Source organism: Podarcis melisellensis (genome assembly GCF_964234715.1).
Source record: "Podarcis melisellensis genome assembly, chromosome: 16".
NCBI classification, from domain to species: Eukaryota; Metazoa; Chordata; class Lepidosauria; order Squamata; family Lacertidae; genus Podarcis; species Podarcis melisellensis.
The window spans coordinates 34,477,031-34,495,169 of record NC_138533.1 but is presented as its reverse complement, the minus strand read 5'-3'; the positions used below and the strand labels follow the sequence as shown (position 1 = coordinate 34,495,169).

The 18,139-nt window shown below is 45.4% G+C and overlaps 1 protein-coding gene across 2 annotated transcripts in view; it reads left to right on the top strand.

Annotated features, from left to right (window-relative positions):
- Positions 1-18,139, top strand: part of ADGRD1 (adhesion G protein-coupled receptor D1) — a 262,582-nt gene that overhangs the window by 59,006 nt on the left and 185,437 nt on the right. For both annotated transcript variants that reach the window (XM_081893300.1, XM_081893301.1), the window contains one exon: positions 4,322-4,463. In XM_081893300.1, the coding sequence (XP_081749426.1) occupies positions 4,322-4,463 (142 nt within the window). The remainder of the gene's footprint in view (positions 1-4,321; positions 4,464-18,139) is intronic.

Here is an 18,139-nt window from a genome sequence, read left to right as displayed (position 1 = left end):
TGTCCTCTCTTAGTAGAAGTTCTTAAAAATACTGCATTTTAACAGTGAATCCAAAAGATGGATAAAAGTGACTGGTACAAACTTATAATAGGGTGGTGTATAAATTCAATTTAAAGTAAAGTAAATAAATAAATAAATAATAAATGACATAAAATGGCCAAACCATAGCTTAGAGGCTTTTGACTGCAGGCTGGCTCACACATCTTCAGCCACTACTTGATGCTTGCAGCACCCAGTGCTGTCTTGCATGTGCGAGGTGCTGCCATAGGTTCAGCACATAATATTTGTATATCTCTTCAAGCACCTTTCAGGGGAATCAGTAGGCATATTCAGCTGTTGACCAGGAGAAGGGTATAGGCAGGAATCAAGGTCTGTATTCAGACATGCATGGCTCCTCACTTGGGCTTGCATCCAGCTAAATTTTGCTCAGAGTAAGCATACCGAAATCATGTCCATTAGTTAACCATGTTCATCAGTTTCAGTGAGTCTATAGGCACACTCCTCCATTGTCTCCTGAGACGGATGGAGGCCAACGAATAGTGGATCCATATTTGCAACCAGTATCAAAAAAGAGGGTTTCATGTTAAATTGAGCCATCACAAATTTAAAAACCACTCTCCAACGAAAACATTTTTCTGTGTTTCAGACATTCAGCAGGAAATGTAGAGAAATCAAATTATGATAGCGAAAATTCACCTGCAACTGCAAAATTTAGCCTCCTTAAAAGAAAAGAAAGAGAGAAAGTGAAAACAACACTCGTCGAAATTCCCTCAAGCTAGGAAAATATCTTTTCTGGCAGGTTTTCTAATGAGAGGTTGAGCCAGCTTGGCTTCCCTCGGAACCCTGGTTTGAATTATGCTATCTTTGAGAAGCAAACACTTTCTGGACAAGATGGGCCTCTTTCATAACAGGGCTATAAATAACATGCCCAAATAATAATTTGCAAAATATCGGCCTCTGAACGGAGAGCCCAGGCTGTTGGTGTGGGAAGTTTTCCCTTTGTACCCTTCACTTCATGGAGATTTATCTTCAGTCATCTAAGGTGGGCCCATCAGGAAATATAATTGTCTGTGTTGACAGAAAGGCATTGTAGAAAGAAGCTTATGAAATGCAATAAAGGAAATATGGGGTGATTGTTTACTGTGGTTTCTTCTTTTTTAAAAAAAATGCTAAACTACGCAAAGTGGTGTCAATGGCTCTGCTCTCTCTACAATTATCTCTTTTCAACAAACCTCCAGCTGATCTTGGACTACAACTCCCAGCATCTCATGAGGACTGTGGCTGAGGGGAGTTGTAGTCCAACAACATCCAGAGGCTGCCATGTTGGCTATCCCTGGGTTAGACTGAAAGTGAGATCCATGACTGAGTGAAAATTTCAACTCAGCTCTACATGGGCCTCATTCCTACTCTGTGTACTGGATTATCACCACTTCCACCACCCCACACGCATGAGTCATTTTCATTCGGAGATGGAGATCCCAACTCCACTTTCTCCCCCGTTTTTAAGGCAAGTTACTATTCTATCCAGGCAGGCGACCATAGCAGCCATTTTGTGGCTACCCTAGGGAAGCCATGTTGTTTTTGTGTCCACAACAGTCTTTTACAATTTCAAAAAAGTTTCCAAAAAGTTCCCAAAGCTTGGGGACCCCCTACCTTGCTCTAACCCAGGCATAGGCAAACTCAGCCCTCCAGATGTTTTGGGTCTACAACTCCCATCATCCCTGACCACTGGTCCTGTTAGCTGGGAATGATGGGAGTTGTAGTCCCAAAACATCTGGAGGGCCGAGTTTGCCCATGCCTCTTCTAACCTCTACACCACACTGGCTCTTCTGGAACTCTTCTGGGGAGCACCTGAAGGCAACAAGTTTGGATCATAAAAAAGGGTCTGGCTAGCATAAAGGCCCAAAACCCTACCTCTTCACTAAGGGGATAGTTCAGGCTGCCTTTCCTGAAATCTCCCCTCAGGTTGGCACCGAACACAGCCTGCAGGGGCTGTTCACACATTGCACAGCCAATGAGCCAACTAAGCCTAGTGTTGTCTTCCAAGCTCTTCCACAAGAATTCAAGGGCAACACCAAGATGGAGGAGGAGGGAGCTGGCAGTCTGTGATTGTATGTAAGAAGACAGGCAGGTGGGGGCAGGCTGAGGTTGGTGGAACAGTCTGCTTGGACTACTGCAATGCACTCTACGTGGGACTAACTTTGAAGGTGACCCGGAAACTACAGAATGCGGCAGCTAGACTGGTGACTGGGGGCGGCCCAGAGACCAAATAGCACCAGTGTTGAAAGACCTACATTGGCTCCCAGTATGTTTCTGAGCACAATTCAAAGTGTTGGTATTGACCTTTAAAGCCCTATACAGCTTCGGCCCAGTATACCTGAAGGTTATTTTTAATCTTTGTTGGAAGCCGCCCAGAGTGGCTGGGGAAACCCAGCCAGATGGGCGGGGTACAAATAAATTATTATTATTATTATTATTATTATTATTATTATTATTATTATACAACCTCCTCATCCTCACTACCATCCTCTATTAGGTCCCGGGGAAGGTTTCAACATATTAATTGAGCAGAGGCTGCCATGCTCTGTAGCTCTGGAGACAGCACTGGGCAATGCAACAAGTCACGTGACACAGATCTTTCACCAGCAAAGTTAGCCTTTGATCCTATTGGATTAGTGAGTCTGCTGGGTTTAAAATTTTAGAAATAAATGTACAATTAGGCTGCATAAATCTCACTGAAGTCATCAGGGTTTAAAGAGCCTATCCATGTGCCATCAGTGTCCAAGTCTTAAATATGTTTCCAGAAGGGCTATGAATTATTGTTTTGTATGCTGTAGGGCAGTAGCATGCAACCTGTTTGTTTTTGCTGAGGGCTACACTCCTGGTAACTTGTTGGGGGGCTGCATTTGTTGGGGGGCTGCAGGGAGCAGAGCCAGAGGTGGGTGGGATGGAGGGGTGGAGGAGAAATTTGATTCAGTTTGCATTTCAAGGCAAACCTTCTTGATTTGTATTTTCTAAAACAAAATGTGAACCGAAACTCAGCCATCTTCTGAAATTCACACTTCTCTGAATTTTGCAATGCCGTCCTTCAGCCAAGAATTGTGTACAGAAATCCATATACTGGAGTGAAAGGTGCATAAAAGTGCACATGTTAGTGGGGGGACACACATGCAAAAATATAAAGCTTTGCAAAATTGCACTGCAAAATATTCATATAAAAATGTGTCTGTTGGGAGAAATTCACACCAAAATGCTGGTGAATTTTTCTGAGGACTTGTCATTTATGTTTTAACTATTTATTTCTGTTTTCATCTTGTGAACTGCCCTGAGATCCTTTGATGAAGGGCGGTATGTAAATCTAATAAATAAATAAACTAACAAATAAAGTAAAGTGTTGTGGAAATGTGGAGAAATGAACTTAAGAAAGTGAGAGAAACTAAAAGACATCTGAAGGCAGCCCTGTTTAGGGAAGCTTTTAATGTTTAACAGACCACTGTATTTTAATACTTTGTTGGAAGCCACCCAGAGTGGCTGGGGTGTAAGTAAGTAAGTAAGTAAGCAAATAAATAAATAAATAAATTTTATTTATTAAAATTGACAGATCTGTCCATCTTCAGGGGGCAGGAGCACCCTTTCTCTCTCATTCTTTCTGGCACCCCTTATCTCTCTCACCCAGTGCTTTTTTTCTAAAAAAAAAAAAATGTTTAGGGTTACTCTCATTTTCCTACTCATATTGAAACAGGTACATTAGTACCTCGGGTTACATAAGCTTCAGGTTACAGACACTTCAGGTTACAGACTCCCCTAACCCAGAAATAGTACCTCGGGTTAAGAACTTTGCTTCAGGATGAAAACAGAAATCGTGCGGTGGCAGCAGGAGGCCTCATTAGCTAAAGTGGTGCTTCAGGTTAAGAACAGTTTCAGGTTGAGAACGGACCTCCGGAATGAATTAAGTTCTTAACCAGAGGTACCACTGTAAAGGTAAAGGTACCCCTGACCATTAGGTCCAGTTGACTTAGATTCACAAAATGTTTAGGGGTATGCATACCACTGCTCTCACTGCTCTCTTTTCCCTCTCCAGCTGCTCTTGGCAGGGGTCTGAACTGACAAATTTCCAAAGGCTTTTGAAATCAGACAAAAAGTCAAAAGCAGCACTAGGTACACAGTTTGTCCACCTCTGTTTCAGAGAGGCTAAGTGTTGCTGCTGTTTTTTGTTATTTTTTAAAGGCAGTGGTACCTGCTTAAGTTTTCAGGATGGGGCAGATGAGACATCAAAATACACAACCAACTACAAACATCCCGTTTCTTCTTTCTTTCTCAGAATTCCCGAAGCTGCTGCCTGCAAGGACTGCATGATTATTGCAAGCAGCTACCTTATCTCCCTGAAAGTGGAACCCCCGCCGACATTGTCCCACAATTTGTCCGGTTCTCCTCTCATTACCATCCATTTGAGACACAAACTGGTAAGGAGTGATGAATCCTTTAACTTGCTTCTTTGCTATGATGCCTGTAACTCTGTATGACACGTTTGGCATCAAGCAGAATTCCGGGACTTGCGTAAACTATGCCAATGTGAGACATCTGTGTTTAACAGTTGTTGTTCCTCTATTAGTTACGTGTAGGGCTAAAATGTACGGCGGGTGCTTGTTTTGTTGTTGTGTGAGACGCCCTGTGCTTCCACCCTGTACTCACCCAGCCACTCTGCCTCAAGCTCACTTTCAAAGTTATACAGCTCTTTAGATCTAGAAGCTTGAATTTATTAAAAAGAATGATGACATTCTCTGAGTGTGATATTTTGGATGATGCTTTCATGGAGTCACAAATTATACCCAGCCTTGACTATTATTTTATTTATTGAATTTATATCCTGTCCTTCCTTCTGAAGGATCTCAGTGTCATATTATGGCAGACTGGAAATAGTATTGCCCTGTTGAGTTGGCTGGACATGGTTTTGGCAGTTTCTCTGTTGGTTACTGTTTACAGCTGATGATTTAATGCTATGTGGTAGAGAAGGATGGTGAAAATGGAACATGGCCTCTTCAAGAGTGGCCCCTAGATTGTAGAACAAATCATGGTATTTTCTCTTCCGTCAGGTTTTTGGATTCTTCTGAGATCTGTTGTTCATCCTCGTCTCCTTGCTATGGGCATATTCTTTGCCATCTTTTTTTAGCTTCCCTCCTTTGTATAATTGCTGTTGGACATTTTGCATTTTCTATTTTGTACTATATGCTGCATTGAGGAGGAATTTGGGCAGAAATTCTGGCTCTTTCTTTCTGTGCTGTGCCCCTTTAAGGCATACCTTATCCTTCCTTTTCTTAGTATTTTCTTTCCCTCTGCATCTAGGTTCCAAGCCTGCAGGCGTGGGCTGTGTTGTTCTTTTTTTTTTTTTTTTGTACAGCATTTAGCTATTTTAGATGCTTTATAAAGAATTGCTATAGGAGTGGAGACATATATATTTTTTCCCTTTTTCATAACCTGCTGGAGGAAAATTCAATGGCTCGCATTCACACAAGGGCTTGCATCCACTCTTCTCCCCTTCTCCCACCCACGATGGAGGGAGATTAGAAGCTTCTGCTTCCCTTTGGCAGCAAACCATAGTTTACTCTTAGGCTCTGACTGCAGCAAACCATGGTTTACTCAAATTAGAGCTGAGCCACACACTCCTACATTTTCCCATGCTGTTTGTAATCTTCACAACCAGCTTACCAGAGGCAAGAGAGGGATAAGCACATGTGCCATGTGTGCCAATTGCCAATGCCTCTTTCAAAGCCAGTGGTGAAGCTGCATGCTCTGGCCCCGGGGGCGGAGAACAGGCGGGGGCGTGGCTGATGCGCATCTCGGGGGGCATGGCATGCTGCCCATGGGGGCGTGGGATGCATCCTGGGGGCGTAGCGTGTGTCCTGGGGGCGTGGGACACTGCCTGCAGGGGCGTGGCACTCGCCGTAGTGGGAGGTGTGTGGCACATGTCCCAGGGGGCGGGCGCGATGGGACCCCCTCCCCAATGGTGCCGGGGTGGTATGCTCCCACCATCCCCGTTCCTCCGTCAGTGTTCAAAGCACCTTTGATTGCCATCCATCTCCAGCCTAAAGTTGGTTTCCATGTGACCTGTTTATTAAGCAATCATCCTGACTGATCCGTGGGGAGCTTAGGTGAGGTTGCATCAAGCAATTGTTATCATGCACTGCCCAGTTCACCTCCCCTCATTTTCCTTCTTGCAAAATGTCCAAGGTGATTTTGGGAGGGGCGGGGCGGGAGCAGCTTCGTTGCGCAAGAATGCCAAAACAAACTTTGACTGCACAGCTTGAATTTGCTGGTATGAGATTGAATCTCATGTGAAAACAGTGACACTCTGGAAGCAGCTCTCATACGAAGCCCTGCAAAAGGATCCGAACCACTTTTATTTTTAAAACATTATCTGCGCCGCTGGTGCTCTCTCTAAGTGAGGAATTAGCTCAGTAGCCTCTGCGGGTTTTGTCCCTGGCACCGGAGGAGCTGTGCATATTATAGCCTTGATGCAAAGAAGTGGGAGGCAGGTCTGGGTGGAAATTGAGAGTTTGGTTTGGAAAGGGGCAGCCCGTCAAACGTTCTGAGGGGGATCTGTGCATTTGGGGCCTGGCCCAGCCTGAGAGGCATGATTATAGGTGTCATTCCTCATTACTCCAACATCGAACTTGGTCTTCAGTGCTCTGGGAGTTGCAGAAACAATAATTCAGATGGATTGAAACCTCCGTCCTTTGCCTGACCCCATTTCTGCCTGCTTTAAGTATAGGTTATTTCTGCTGAAGTGGCTTTCCAGGATCTTCCATTCTTTTTAGTTACACGCAAGAGAGCCTGTTTTCAGAAGTGATGATTAGAGGACTGGGAAAGACCCCTCACTGAAACCCTGGGAATCTGCTCCCAGGACGTATCCAGTGCTCCCCCCCCCTTTAAAAACCTGTTTAGGTGTACTCTCATTCACCATTTTATAGTTCAAATTGGGAAAAAATAATTATAGTAAATGGACAAAAGGTACAAAGATTCACAAAATGTTTAGGGATGTGCGTCCCCCCCAGAAAAAAAGCACTGGGCTTATCCTTTTTCCTTTTGCCCTGTGCTTTTTAGCCTTTAAAGCTCTGTGTTCAAGCACTTGTTTTTTTGTCCCAGAGCTCTCTCCTCTCTTTAATGCTGAAGCACAACTAACAGAAATGTGGGTCTTCCTCAGATGCTTTTTGCTCCAATACAGCTTTAAAGAGCAGGTTTTCACGGGGAAAGCTCCAGAGGGAAGGGAAACAAAAGAGTGCTTGGACACTGAGCTTTAAAGTGCAGATTGTGTTTAGAAAGTGAAGGGGAAAGGTAAGTTTGGATAAGCCTTCAACCACTACAGACCATTTAAGAAATATTCTGGAACGAAACAATGGCAGGGAACAGAACCTTGCAAAGGCACAGCGGCCAACTTTGTCTTTGAGTGGATATTTTAGATTTTGCGAGTGTCTTTTATTTGTTTGTTTCTGTCCTAGCCCTCATTGCTGGGCAAAGAACTCAAACCCCCAGTGCCGTTTCTGCAAAAAGGTTTTAATGTGCAAATCAGATCAGTACACAGGCTGTTGGGAATTCCATTCCACCCTTTGCTGCAGACATGGGATTGCTACAGGTCACGTGTCTGTTTACATTTCAGCACAGATTGCTGGCTTGAGTAGAACTTCCGCTCTGTATTGCTTTTGTTTTCACTCTCTCTCTGAGAAGATGGCAAGGAGAGATGCCATGTTTTCTTTGTCCTGATTTATGTATAATAAATGCATAGCTTAGTATTGTATCTACAGCCTAAAGCCTCTTCTGTTGCATAGTTTACACTGCTGAGTAATATGTGCTCAAGCCTGCAAGCTTGAGTTGCTGATGAACGTCAGAGCAGAGGTTGATGGATCTCCACAGGGGCAAGGCTGAGGGGAGACGCTCCAGCTGGGATTTTTCGACCCCTGATTCCGACAAAGACAAGGCAGAGCTTACAAGGTGCAGCAGGTACATAAGAGGCATAGATACACGGCTAAGTGCAAATATGTTGATCCAACAAGTGGCATGCCTCCTGCACCTTCCTTTTGAAGAAACCCACTTCCGAACTGGAGAGGAGGTGGGGTTGCGGGCCCACACCCTCCCCCTGCACGTGGGGGCTGGCTCACAGCCCCCACGAGAATGAGGGAATCCTTGGGTGCGTCATCTCCCTGCTTAGCCAATCGGCTGGTCAGGGGTGTGTGGCCTGGGCTATTTATGCCCGGCGTGCCCGAGGACCACCCTCTCTTTGCGCCATCACCTTACCCCAAAGCAAAGGGTAGTCGGGTAAATGGATTCCGGGGGGCGTTGCCCTGTCCGAAGCCTATGGAGGTGAGAGCCTAAGGCACGCACCCGAGCGGTGACCCCGGGGGAGCTCCTAGTTGATGTACATCAACAGGACTCCCCCTACTGGTGGTTAACCCTTACCGGTCTTCATGCAATTGGGCTGAAGCCGGTTAGCCGATAGGACCAATGCCTAAGCCAATACTGCTCAATTCCTGCAATCATTAAAGTTGTGGCCGTTTTCGCCCATTAACCTTAAATACCGTGTCCTGTGTATTTATTTCTCAAGGGCGGAGGGGGACTTGCCACGCAATGAAGTGGACTTAGTTCACTTAGAATGGCAAGCAGTTGGAGTCCTGGGACTGGGCAAGCAACCAAGCAGTCCTTCAAGTGAGTTGGGTTTGTGAGGTTTGTTCGTGCTGGTCCATAGAGATGGAAGCAGTGTGGGCACCAGCTGAGCATCTGATTTGCTCTGTCACTTCCCCATAAAAAGGAGGCTTCTCACGGACAGGACGTACCAGAACGACTCCACACAATGAGGTGTATGACTAGGAGTATCCAATGTCACTTCTCTGCCAAACCACTTGGTCCCTCCTCGGAATCCAGCTCCCCATTCTCCAGAGCAGTGTTTCCCAACCTTCGGTCTCTGTAGCTGTTTTCAGACTACAATTCCCATCATCCCTGATCACTGGTCTTGCCAGCTAGAGATGATGGGACTCCTGGCCCCATGCCTGGGCTCAGATGCTTCTTGGACAAACTCCAGTGACACAGCCCGTCCCTCTGGCCACCACAGCCACTATGCCTTGTTTGAAGAACCCTTCCTCAAAGGCTAGAAGAGCAAGACGGGGAATTGGGTGGCCAGTGGTGGCAGCCACAGTAGTGAGAGACAGACAATAGCAAGGCAAACGAGGGGAGGGTCCAGGAAGACCAGGTCTTCCCTCTTTGCGCCTGCCACCTGGTAGAACACGTGATTTGCACGTATAAGATCCTCAATTCAACCCTTGGCATCTCCACTTAAGAGGATCTCATGTAGCAGTTGATGGGAAAGTCCCCTTGCTTTTGGAGTATCACTAAAAGTCTGACTGGATAATACTTGGCCAGATGGAACTCCCTGCCTATTGACAAGAGTCCTTTGCTGTACACTTTTTGGATTTTTTTTGTTTCGTTTAGGCAAGCCCACCCAGACATGTAGGGATGCGGGTGGCGCTGTGGTGTAAACCACAGAGCCTAGGGCTTGCTGATCAGAAGGTTGGCGGTTTGAATCCCCGCAACGGGGTGAGCTCCTATTTTCGGTCCCTGCTCCTGTCAACCTAGCAGCTTGAAAGCACGTCAAAGTGCAAGTAGATAAATAGGTACTGCTCCGGAGGGAAGATAAACGGCATTTCTGTGCGCTGCTCTGGTTCTCCAGAAGCGGCTTAGTCATGCCGGCCACAGGACCCGGAAGCTGTACGCTGGCTCCCTTGGCCAGTAAAACGAGATGTGCACCGCAATCCCAGAGTCGTCCGCGACTGGACCTAACGGTCAGGGGTCCCTTTACCTTTACCCAGACATGTAGATCTTGATGTGTTTTAATTTCCCCTCCCCCATTGCTATTTTTAATTATCTTTAACTGTTTTGACTTTTAATTTTTTATTGACATTTTTAAATATTTCTTGTAAGCTACTTAGAGGCTTTACTACAATCAAGGAGTATACATATCTTGTTGAAATAAAATAAATATAGGCATATAGTCTGGTGTAGTAAAAGGCTTTGAATAAACAACAAGTGCCCCTTGGCCGTCTGCAGAAGGAAATGATGCATTTTGCCTCCTGGTGCAGTATGGGAAATTTGCCAGCCCCTGGGGGAGAGAAAAGAGGCAACTGAGATGAAGGTGTATTCGCAACACTTACAAAAATAAATATTTGAACTGTCAACAGCTCTTGGAACTGAGGCAATATTGGAACAGTTTTGTCATGCCAAAGTCTCTTAAATATTTAAAGCTTCTTATAGCCAAGGGCTTTCCAAGTTCCTTTTATTTCAAAAATAGCTTTCATCCACATTTCTGAAGAGTGGGTTTTTTGTGGGGGAGGAGAGAAAATATTTGGAAATGGAGAAGCTCCCTCCCTGCCTCTTTTTTGGTGTTGCTAGCAAAACGTTTTTCACACAGGATGACGGTGCTGAGGTGATATATCACTATACTGTTCAATTTTAATGGAGAGTTAGAAGCAGTAAGGTTGAGAGGTTTGCCACACAAAGGCACCCTTTGCATGTTCCACGTAAAGGCATTGCTGCTGAAATCTGTGAGAAAGCAGTCATGGTTGTTTTTGCCATTTTAAAACAATGATTGGATGGATCTGTGTGTGAGACCTTTCTGCCCACCATAAGCCCTGAAGATTGTGGCAGATTGAACTTTGACAGGCAAGCTGGTGTGGTGGAAAGTGGAGGGAATTTAAAGGGGAGCCTGCCTAATTTGTACTTATTTTTTTAAAAAATGCAAACCAGAGCATAGCTATCTTGTGAAATTCACGTTTCTGAAGTAAATGTGCACATGCATATATTGGAGTATAATGCGTATAGAAATGAATATATTGGTGAAATATATTTTGTACATTGCAAAAGATCGTTGCACAAAAGAACCATCTGTTGAGCAATATGAATTCTCTATAGCACAACTAGCAGCCACTAGTTCAGCTGTTGCATTGGATTCCATCTCTCTGGCAGTAAAAATGCAATGGCAATGAATGAAATAAATCAGTTCCGCTTCCGAGTGGGACCGGGTTGTGGGCTCAGGCTGCCAGGCCCCACCCCCGCACCAGCATGATGCGGGATAGCGTCCCACGTCACGCTGAGGGTGACCCAGCCATGCCATTTGCCAGGCGACCAATCAGGGTGCTGTGGGGCATGGCCAAGGCCAATTTAAACCACGGCGTGACTCTGGCAGCTCTTCTTTCAGCCTCACACCGTGGATCTCCTGCCCTCCAGCCTTCTTTTAGGTAGGGTCACTGGCCTTGCTATGGATTTCGGTTGGTTGGCATTGAGGGGCCTGGTAGGATTTTTTCCACTTGGCAAACTGGCACCAGCCACTTGACTTTCACCTTGTTGTTGTTTAGTCTTTTAGTCATGTCCGAGTCTTTGTGATTCCATGGACCAGAGCACGCCAGGCACTCCTGTCTTCCACTGCCTCCCACAGTTTGGTCAAACTCATGCTGGTAGCTTCGAGAACACTGTCCAACCATCTCGTCCTCTGTCGTCCCCTTCTCCTTGTGCCCTCCATCTTTCCCAATATCAGGGTCTTTTCCAGGGAGTCTTCTCTTCTCATGAGGTGGCCAAAGTATTGGAGCCTCAGCTTCAGGATCTGTCCTTCCAGTGAGCACTCAGGGCTGATTTCCTTCAGAATGGAGAGGTTTGATCTTCTTGCAGTCCATGGGACTCTCAAAAGCCCATCTCCTAGCAATCACCACAACTTTGTAATGTTTGGTGGTTAGGCATTGGAATAGCGATGTGTGGGGGAGGGTATTCCGTTAAAGGAATCTGGGGGTGTGGATCTCATCTGAAGCCCGGGGAGCGGCTACGGCCATGCCACGACCCCAGCAAGAACCCAGGGGGGCTCGAGTCAATCCGCATTGGCAGGGCTCCCCTTGCTGGTGGTTTACCCTTCCAGAATTCCTACAGGGCGGGCAGGAGTCTGATATAGTCTGTTGATGCCAGTGCCTAAGCCAATACTGCTCACATTCTGTAACCAATAAAAGTTGTGGCCTAAATTTCGCCCAATAACATTAACCTAAATTTTGTGTCCTTGTGTATTTATTCTCCTTGGGGTGGCTTTGGGGGTCTTGAAGCACAACTAACCATTTGGGGTTACTTTGCCCAGAGATAGGGCTGGTACTTCTAATAGTTGTGCAGAAGGGGGGTAGTTTTTGTCTGATACTGCTCATCACACAGGAGTGAGAAAAGCTCCACCCTGGTTAAAATTGTCTTTCATGCACAGTTATAAAAAAAACATTCATAGCTGTCTTTGCAACTGACTCTCCTCTGTTGTTTTGTCACATCAAGAAGACAGATTCACCCAGTGAAAAATGAGAATGAGATGTTACATTTTGGTGAGGTTTCCACATAAAAAAAAGTTAAGGGCTGAGTCTTACTATAAGAAACTTTTGTAGTTTTGTGTGTGGGTTGGTTTTTTGTTTTTTTGACAAGTGGTTCTATATATATCTATACGCCACATCAAAGGGTGGTTTGTGGGCCTGGAAGCTTCTTTGACATTGGTTACTGAAATTGGCACTTTCTTTGACAGAGCTGTTTTTCAGCAGGGTGGAGATTGCATCTGCCAGTTTGGAGACCTGGCAAGGACTGGGCCCATAAATTCCCTTCCCACCAAAAGTCTTCCAGATTAGAGTTGTATATCACATGGAAAACAAACTTCGGACCTGCTTCCCTTTCCTGAGTTCTGCTTGCAGGAGGCACCATGTGTCAACATCAACCAAGCCAATCAATACCAACTGGGAAGTTGGAGCAGTATTGCCAGCTTTATAAACTTCAAAGTGAATCCCGTAGATAGCTTATTTTCAAGAGTCATGCAATATATTGAGTTTACTCTCCTCTCCTGCGATTTGGTGTTTGTCACCTGAAGGGCGAAAGAGGATCATCAGGCACAACACAATCAATTTTCTCCTCGGTGTTTCCTAACCTACCACAGTATCTTGCTGTTTAAATCAAGTTTTGTCCTCCTGAATTTTAGGCACTCATCAGCGAATATTATCCATTCCCAATGGAAGGCTGCAGAATTGTGATGGATTGCTGCAATAGTGCCAACTGGATGGTCTATAGATTACTGGTACAGTGGTACCTCGGGTTACATACGCTTCAGGTTACATACGCTTCAGGTTACAGACTCCTCTAACCCAGAAATAGTACCTTGGGTTAAGAACTTTGCTTCAGGATTAGAACAGAAATCGTGCTCCGGTGGAGCGGTGGCAGCAGGAGGCCCCACTAGCTAAAGTGGGGCTTCGGGTTAAGAACAGTTTCAGGTTAAGAACAGACCTCTGGAACAAATTAAGTACCGTATTTTTCGCCCCATAGGGCGCACCGGCCCATAGGGCGCACCTAGTTTTGTGGGGTGGAAATAAAGAAAAAATAATAATATCCCCCCCAGGTGCGGGGCTGGGGCGGGGGAAGCCTGAGCTTCCCCCGACCCCAGCCCCAGAACAGGCTGCTATCCGCAAGCTTAGGGAGCCCGGCAGGAAGTCGTGCCGGGCTCCCACGGCTTGCGGAGAGCTGCCCAAAGCCTGGAGAGCGAGAGGGGTGGGTGCGCACCCACCCCTCTCGCTCTCCAGGCTTCAGCGAAAGCCTGCATTTGCCCCATAGGACGCACACACATTTCCCCTTCATTTTTGGAGGGGAAAAAGTGTGTCCTATAGGGCGAAAAATACAGTACTTAACCCGAGGTACCACTGTATTAAATCTTGTGCTCTTCCCCTAAGCCCACTACAAATTGGAATCTGAATATGTCTCCTTATCAGCAGTGACTCTTACCTGTTCCTTGGATTTCTACCTGTGTGCCAGATAGGAGGACTGTTACATGAACACCCTTATAACCTTCCTTTTAAGTTCTGCCATGGGCAGGGAGGGGGGAGACACTGGATTCCGTTTGCATTTAAAGGGGGACTTGCCTAATTTGCCCTTTCTGAAAACAGATGAGAACCGAAACATAGCCATCTTTCTGTGCTGACTGAATTCGTTAATCGGATTTTCCTCCTCCTCCTCCTCCTCCTCCTCCTCCTTTTTCTCACTGCTACATTTCCACTCCATCTCCCCTCCAAAGAAGCACAGGTTCACAAACACTCAAACGTGTCCAGAGGAGGGCAACCAAAATGGTCAAAGGCCTGGAAACGATGCCTTATAAGGAACGGCTAAGGGAGCTGGGCATGTTTAGCCTGGAGAAGAGGAGGTTAAGGGGTGATATGATAGCCATGTTCAAATATATAAAAGGATGTCATATAGAGGAGGGAGAAAGGTTGTTTTCTGCTGCTCCAGAGAAGCAGACACGGAGCAATGGATCCAAACTACAAGAAAGAAGATTCCACCTAAACATTAGGAAGAACTTCCTGACAGTAAGAGCTGTTCAACAGTGGAATTTGCTGCCAAGGAGTGTGGTGGAGTCTCCTTCTTTGGAGGTCTTGACAAGCAGAGACTTGACAACCATATGTCAGGAGTGCTCTGATGGTGTTTCCTGCTTGGCAGGGGGTTGGACTCGATGGCCCTTGTGGTCTCTTCCAACTCTATGATTCTATGATATGATAAAACAACACGATCGAAAGGATATTGAGAACAAATTTTAAAAACCCTTAAAACCATATATACCCAATTAAAAACATGTTAAAACAGCCACATACCCTCCCCACGAATAACCTCAAGATTGCCAAGAACAGTATCTTTGGGTAAGCACCAAATTTCTAACTTCCCCAGTTTTCAGGTACAACTTGTCCCCCGCCCCTCCTAAATGGTTAAAAAAGAAGGAAAATGAACTTGGGATGACATTTTTCGGCATCTTAAGTGCAGAAAATGCAAGCCCATAATAACTGGCTGCATCAGGAGGCCCTGTGAGGATACAGTTAGAGAGTGTCTGCCTGGAAGAAGAGGACGGATTCCTCCACGCCATCCCATAATAGGCTTGCATTCTACTGTATATGCACATTCCACTGGCCCAAATATAATTGGATTTCCACTTTGCTTATATATGCATAGTATCACTGTGCAAAATAAAAACCTCTGAAAACTCCTTTTGAAGGAGCTTGAGTGTTTTCCAGCTTACGAACTGCAGTTCATTTAACATTGCAAATATGCCCTCATCTCTGTGACATTTCTTTGTCGCTTTCCAAGTACCGGCCCTTAAGATGAATCCAAGTGCTGGAAATGATCGCTGGGATTTTTGTAGCTCAGCTAACAGAATGAACTGGGGACCCCTCCAGAAACAGTCCTTGTTAAAGGAACTAGAGGGATTTGGTTGAGGAAATGTCAGTAATGCCTGTAGCCGACTGATAAATATAACAAGCAAACAAATGCTTTCTAGCTCAGTCTTTACATTTATCTGTCTTTTTATCTTTAATTTCAACTATACTGAGCAAGATCGTTTACTTGAAAACAAAGTGCCCAGAACTTCTCAGAAGCAAGACTAGGTAGTAATGAGCTCTAGGCTAAGCTAAGCTGTGGCTGGTTGGCCTTCTTGCTACCTCTTCCCCAAGCCCTGCCCTTTCTCTTGAATGGCATGCACAGAAAATAATGCTTGATTTGAAAATCTTTGCATTTGTGAAATGGGTGTGTATGTTTAGGAATCACTGCTCCCCCCTCCCCAAGGCACACCTGTTTAAGAAACATTTAAACTCTTGTTATAACTTGCTGTAGTAAGAGAGCCAGTGTGGTGTAGTGGTTAAAAGCGGTAGTCTCGTAATCTGGGGAACCGGGTTGGCGTCTCCGCTCCTCCACATGCAGCTGCTGGGTGACCTTGGGCCAGTCACACTTCTCTGAAGTCTCTCAGCCCCTCTCACCTCACAGAGTGTTTGTTGTGGGGGAGGAAGGGAAAGGAGAATGTTAGCCGCTTTGAGACTCCTTAAAGGGAGTGAAAGGCGGGATATCAAATCCAAACTCCTCTTCTTCTGTACTTTTGGCATCTTGGCACCATTCAACTTCCACCTTATAGATTTTATCATTTATATACTTGCCAACTACGATGTGGGTCTGAGTCCAAGATAGTGCTTGTCACAAGATGTTTGCTTGCCATGGTAGACAAATCTCATTTCTTTCTCTTTTCTTTTCTTTTCTTTTCTTTTCTTTTCTTTTCTTTTCTTTTCCTTTCCTTTCTTGTTAGAATTACAAGCTTGGTGGATCAGGGGAATGCTGTGGGCATAGTGTATCTTGATTTCAGTAAGGATTTTTGACAAAGTCCCCCATGACCTTCCTTGGAGGTTTATATATTTTTTTCAAATAATCTTTATTAGTTTTTCAATTAGATGCTTCACATACACATATCATATTACATTTTACATTTATACTTGCTCTTCAGAGTTGACTTCGCTTCCTTCTTTCTTCTGGTTTTTTATATCACATATAATTTTATCACATTATTTTTTCCCCATTTTATATATTGTTATTCATTTTCCATAATTGTCCATGGACAAATCCTTGGAGGTTTATAATAGAGGTTGGTTGGTCATCTGTCATGGATGCTTTAGTTGAGATTCCTGCATTGCTGGGACTAGATGTTGGACCAGGTGACCCTCACCTACAATTCTCTGATTCTCAGGAAGAGCTGTGACATGGCCAGGTGGCTCTGGAGGTGTGTGTCAGGCAGTGCCCCCCTCCACTATTGGAGCATGGGCCTCCTCAGATGCCTGCTAGTGTCATCCCCTGATGCTGGATCTATACATGTAGGGCAAGAGTGAAAGAAGGCAAATTGGGTGCCAGTGGCATTTAATGAAGGCTCTGCTAGCGCTCCCCCCCCCCCCAAATCAGGTGCAATCAGTTCTTTCCCCCCAGCACAGTATGTTCTGGGTGTTTTGGCTGGATTTATTGGAAGGATAACAAATTATGTGGGAGACGGTCATTTTCAGAGTCAGAAGAGCATGATGGAATGTCCTAATTGCACCGTCTGTGCCAAGTGATTAGCCGGGATGGTTGCAGTCACAGTGGGGAGTCTACTGGAGGCAATGTGGGAGGTTAAAAATAATAAATCCAGGCTTTATTTACAAACCTCTTCAATTCTTGTAAAGGTTCTGTGCCAGATCAGGACATGATGCTAGGATGGGCCATGTGTCCTGCTTTACAGAGGACACTCCTCTGTTTAGAGAAGGCAGTTTCCCATTCAAAAGCATCTGCTGTTTGAAGCACTGTTTCATCCAACAAGTCTAGTTTAAAGATTTTTTTAAAGGACAGGAAGGGAGAGCAGGGGCTTTGAAGTTGCCCAGCATCTCCTGGACACAGCAGGTGCACAACTCACCTGGCCATAGTCTTCCCCACTAAAGGTGAAGAATACTTCCCCACTGAATGTTGGAAGATTCAGTGCATTTTGCGAAGTTCACTCCCACAAGATGTAGAGATGGCCACCAACTTTAAATGAGATATTAGACAAATTCATGGAGGATAGGGCTATCATAGACAACCTAAAGGACTGTTCCTTAGGGGTAGAGCATCTCCTTTTCATGCAACTGCCCCCAGGTTTCATCCCCAGCATCCCAAGGTAGAACTGGAAACTCTGAAATATCCCCCCTGCAGTTCCTTCATCTCTTGGACAGAGCTTGGTGGTGGCACTCAGGCTAAACCAGCCTTCCAAATGTTTTGTGCTACAGCTCCTTTAAGCCACTGCCAAGAATGGTGGGAACTGTGGTTCAACGGCACCTGAAAGACAACAGTTTGGGTAGGGCTCAGATGAATACATCCAGTAGCTCACCCATTGGAGAAAGTGCTGTAGGTCAATAATATAGGTCAGTGGTGACAAACCTTTTAGAGACCGAGTACCCAAACTGCAACCCAAAACCAACTTATTTATCACCAAGTGACAACACAGCATTTTATGCCCCTATGTTTTCAAATTTAAGAGAATGGGAGGAGATGGCCCAGAGTTGTCGAACTTTTTTAGGGACAATTGCCCAATGTTGTTGAGCTTTTTTAAGGGGGGGGGATTGCACAGCATTCTGCAGCTTTGTAAGGGGGGGGGGGAGAGAATACAGAAAATCACTAACCACACTAAGCAATGCTGAAAATCTCTTGCATCTGCCCGCTCACCAACTGCAGACCGTCAGCTGGTTGGCCGGCGTGCAACTCCCCCCAATGCCACTATGGCCGTAGCATGCTCTAGGGA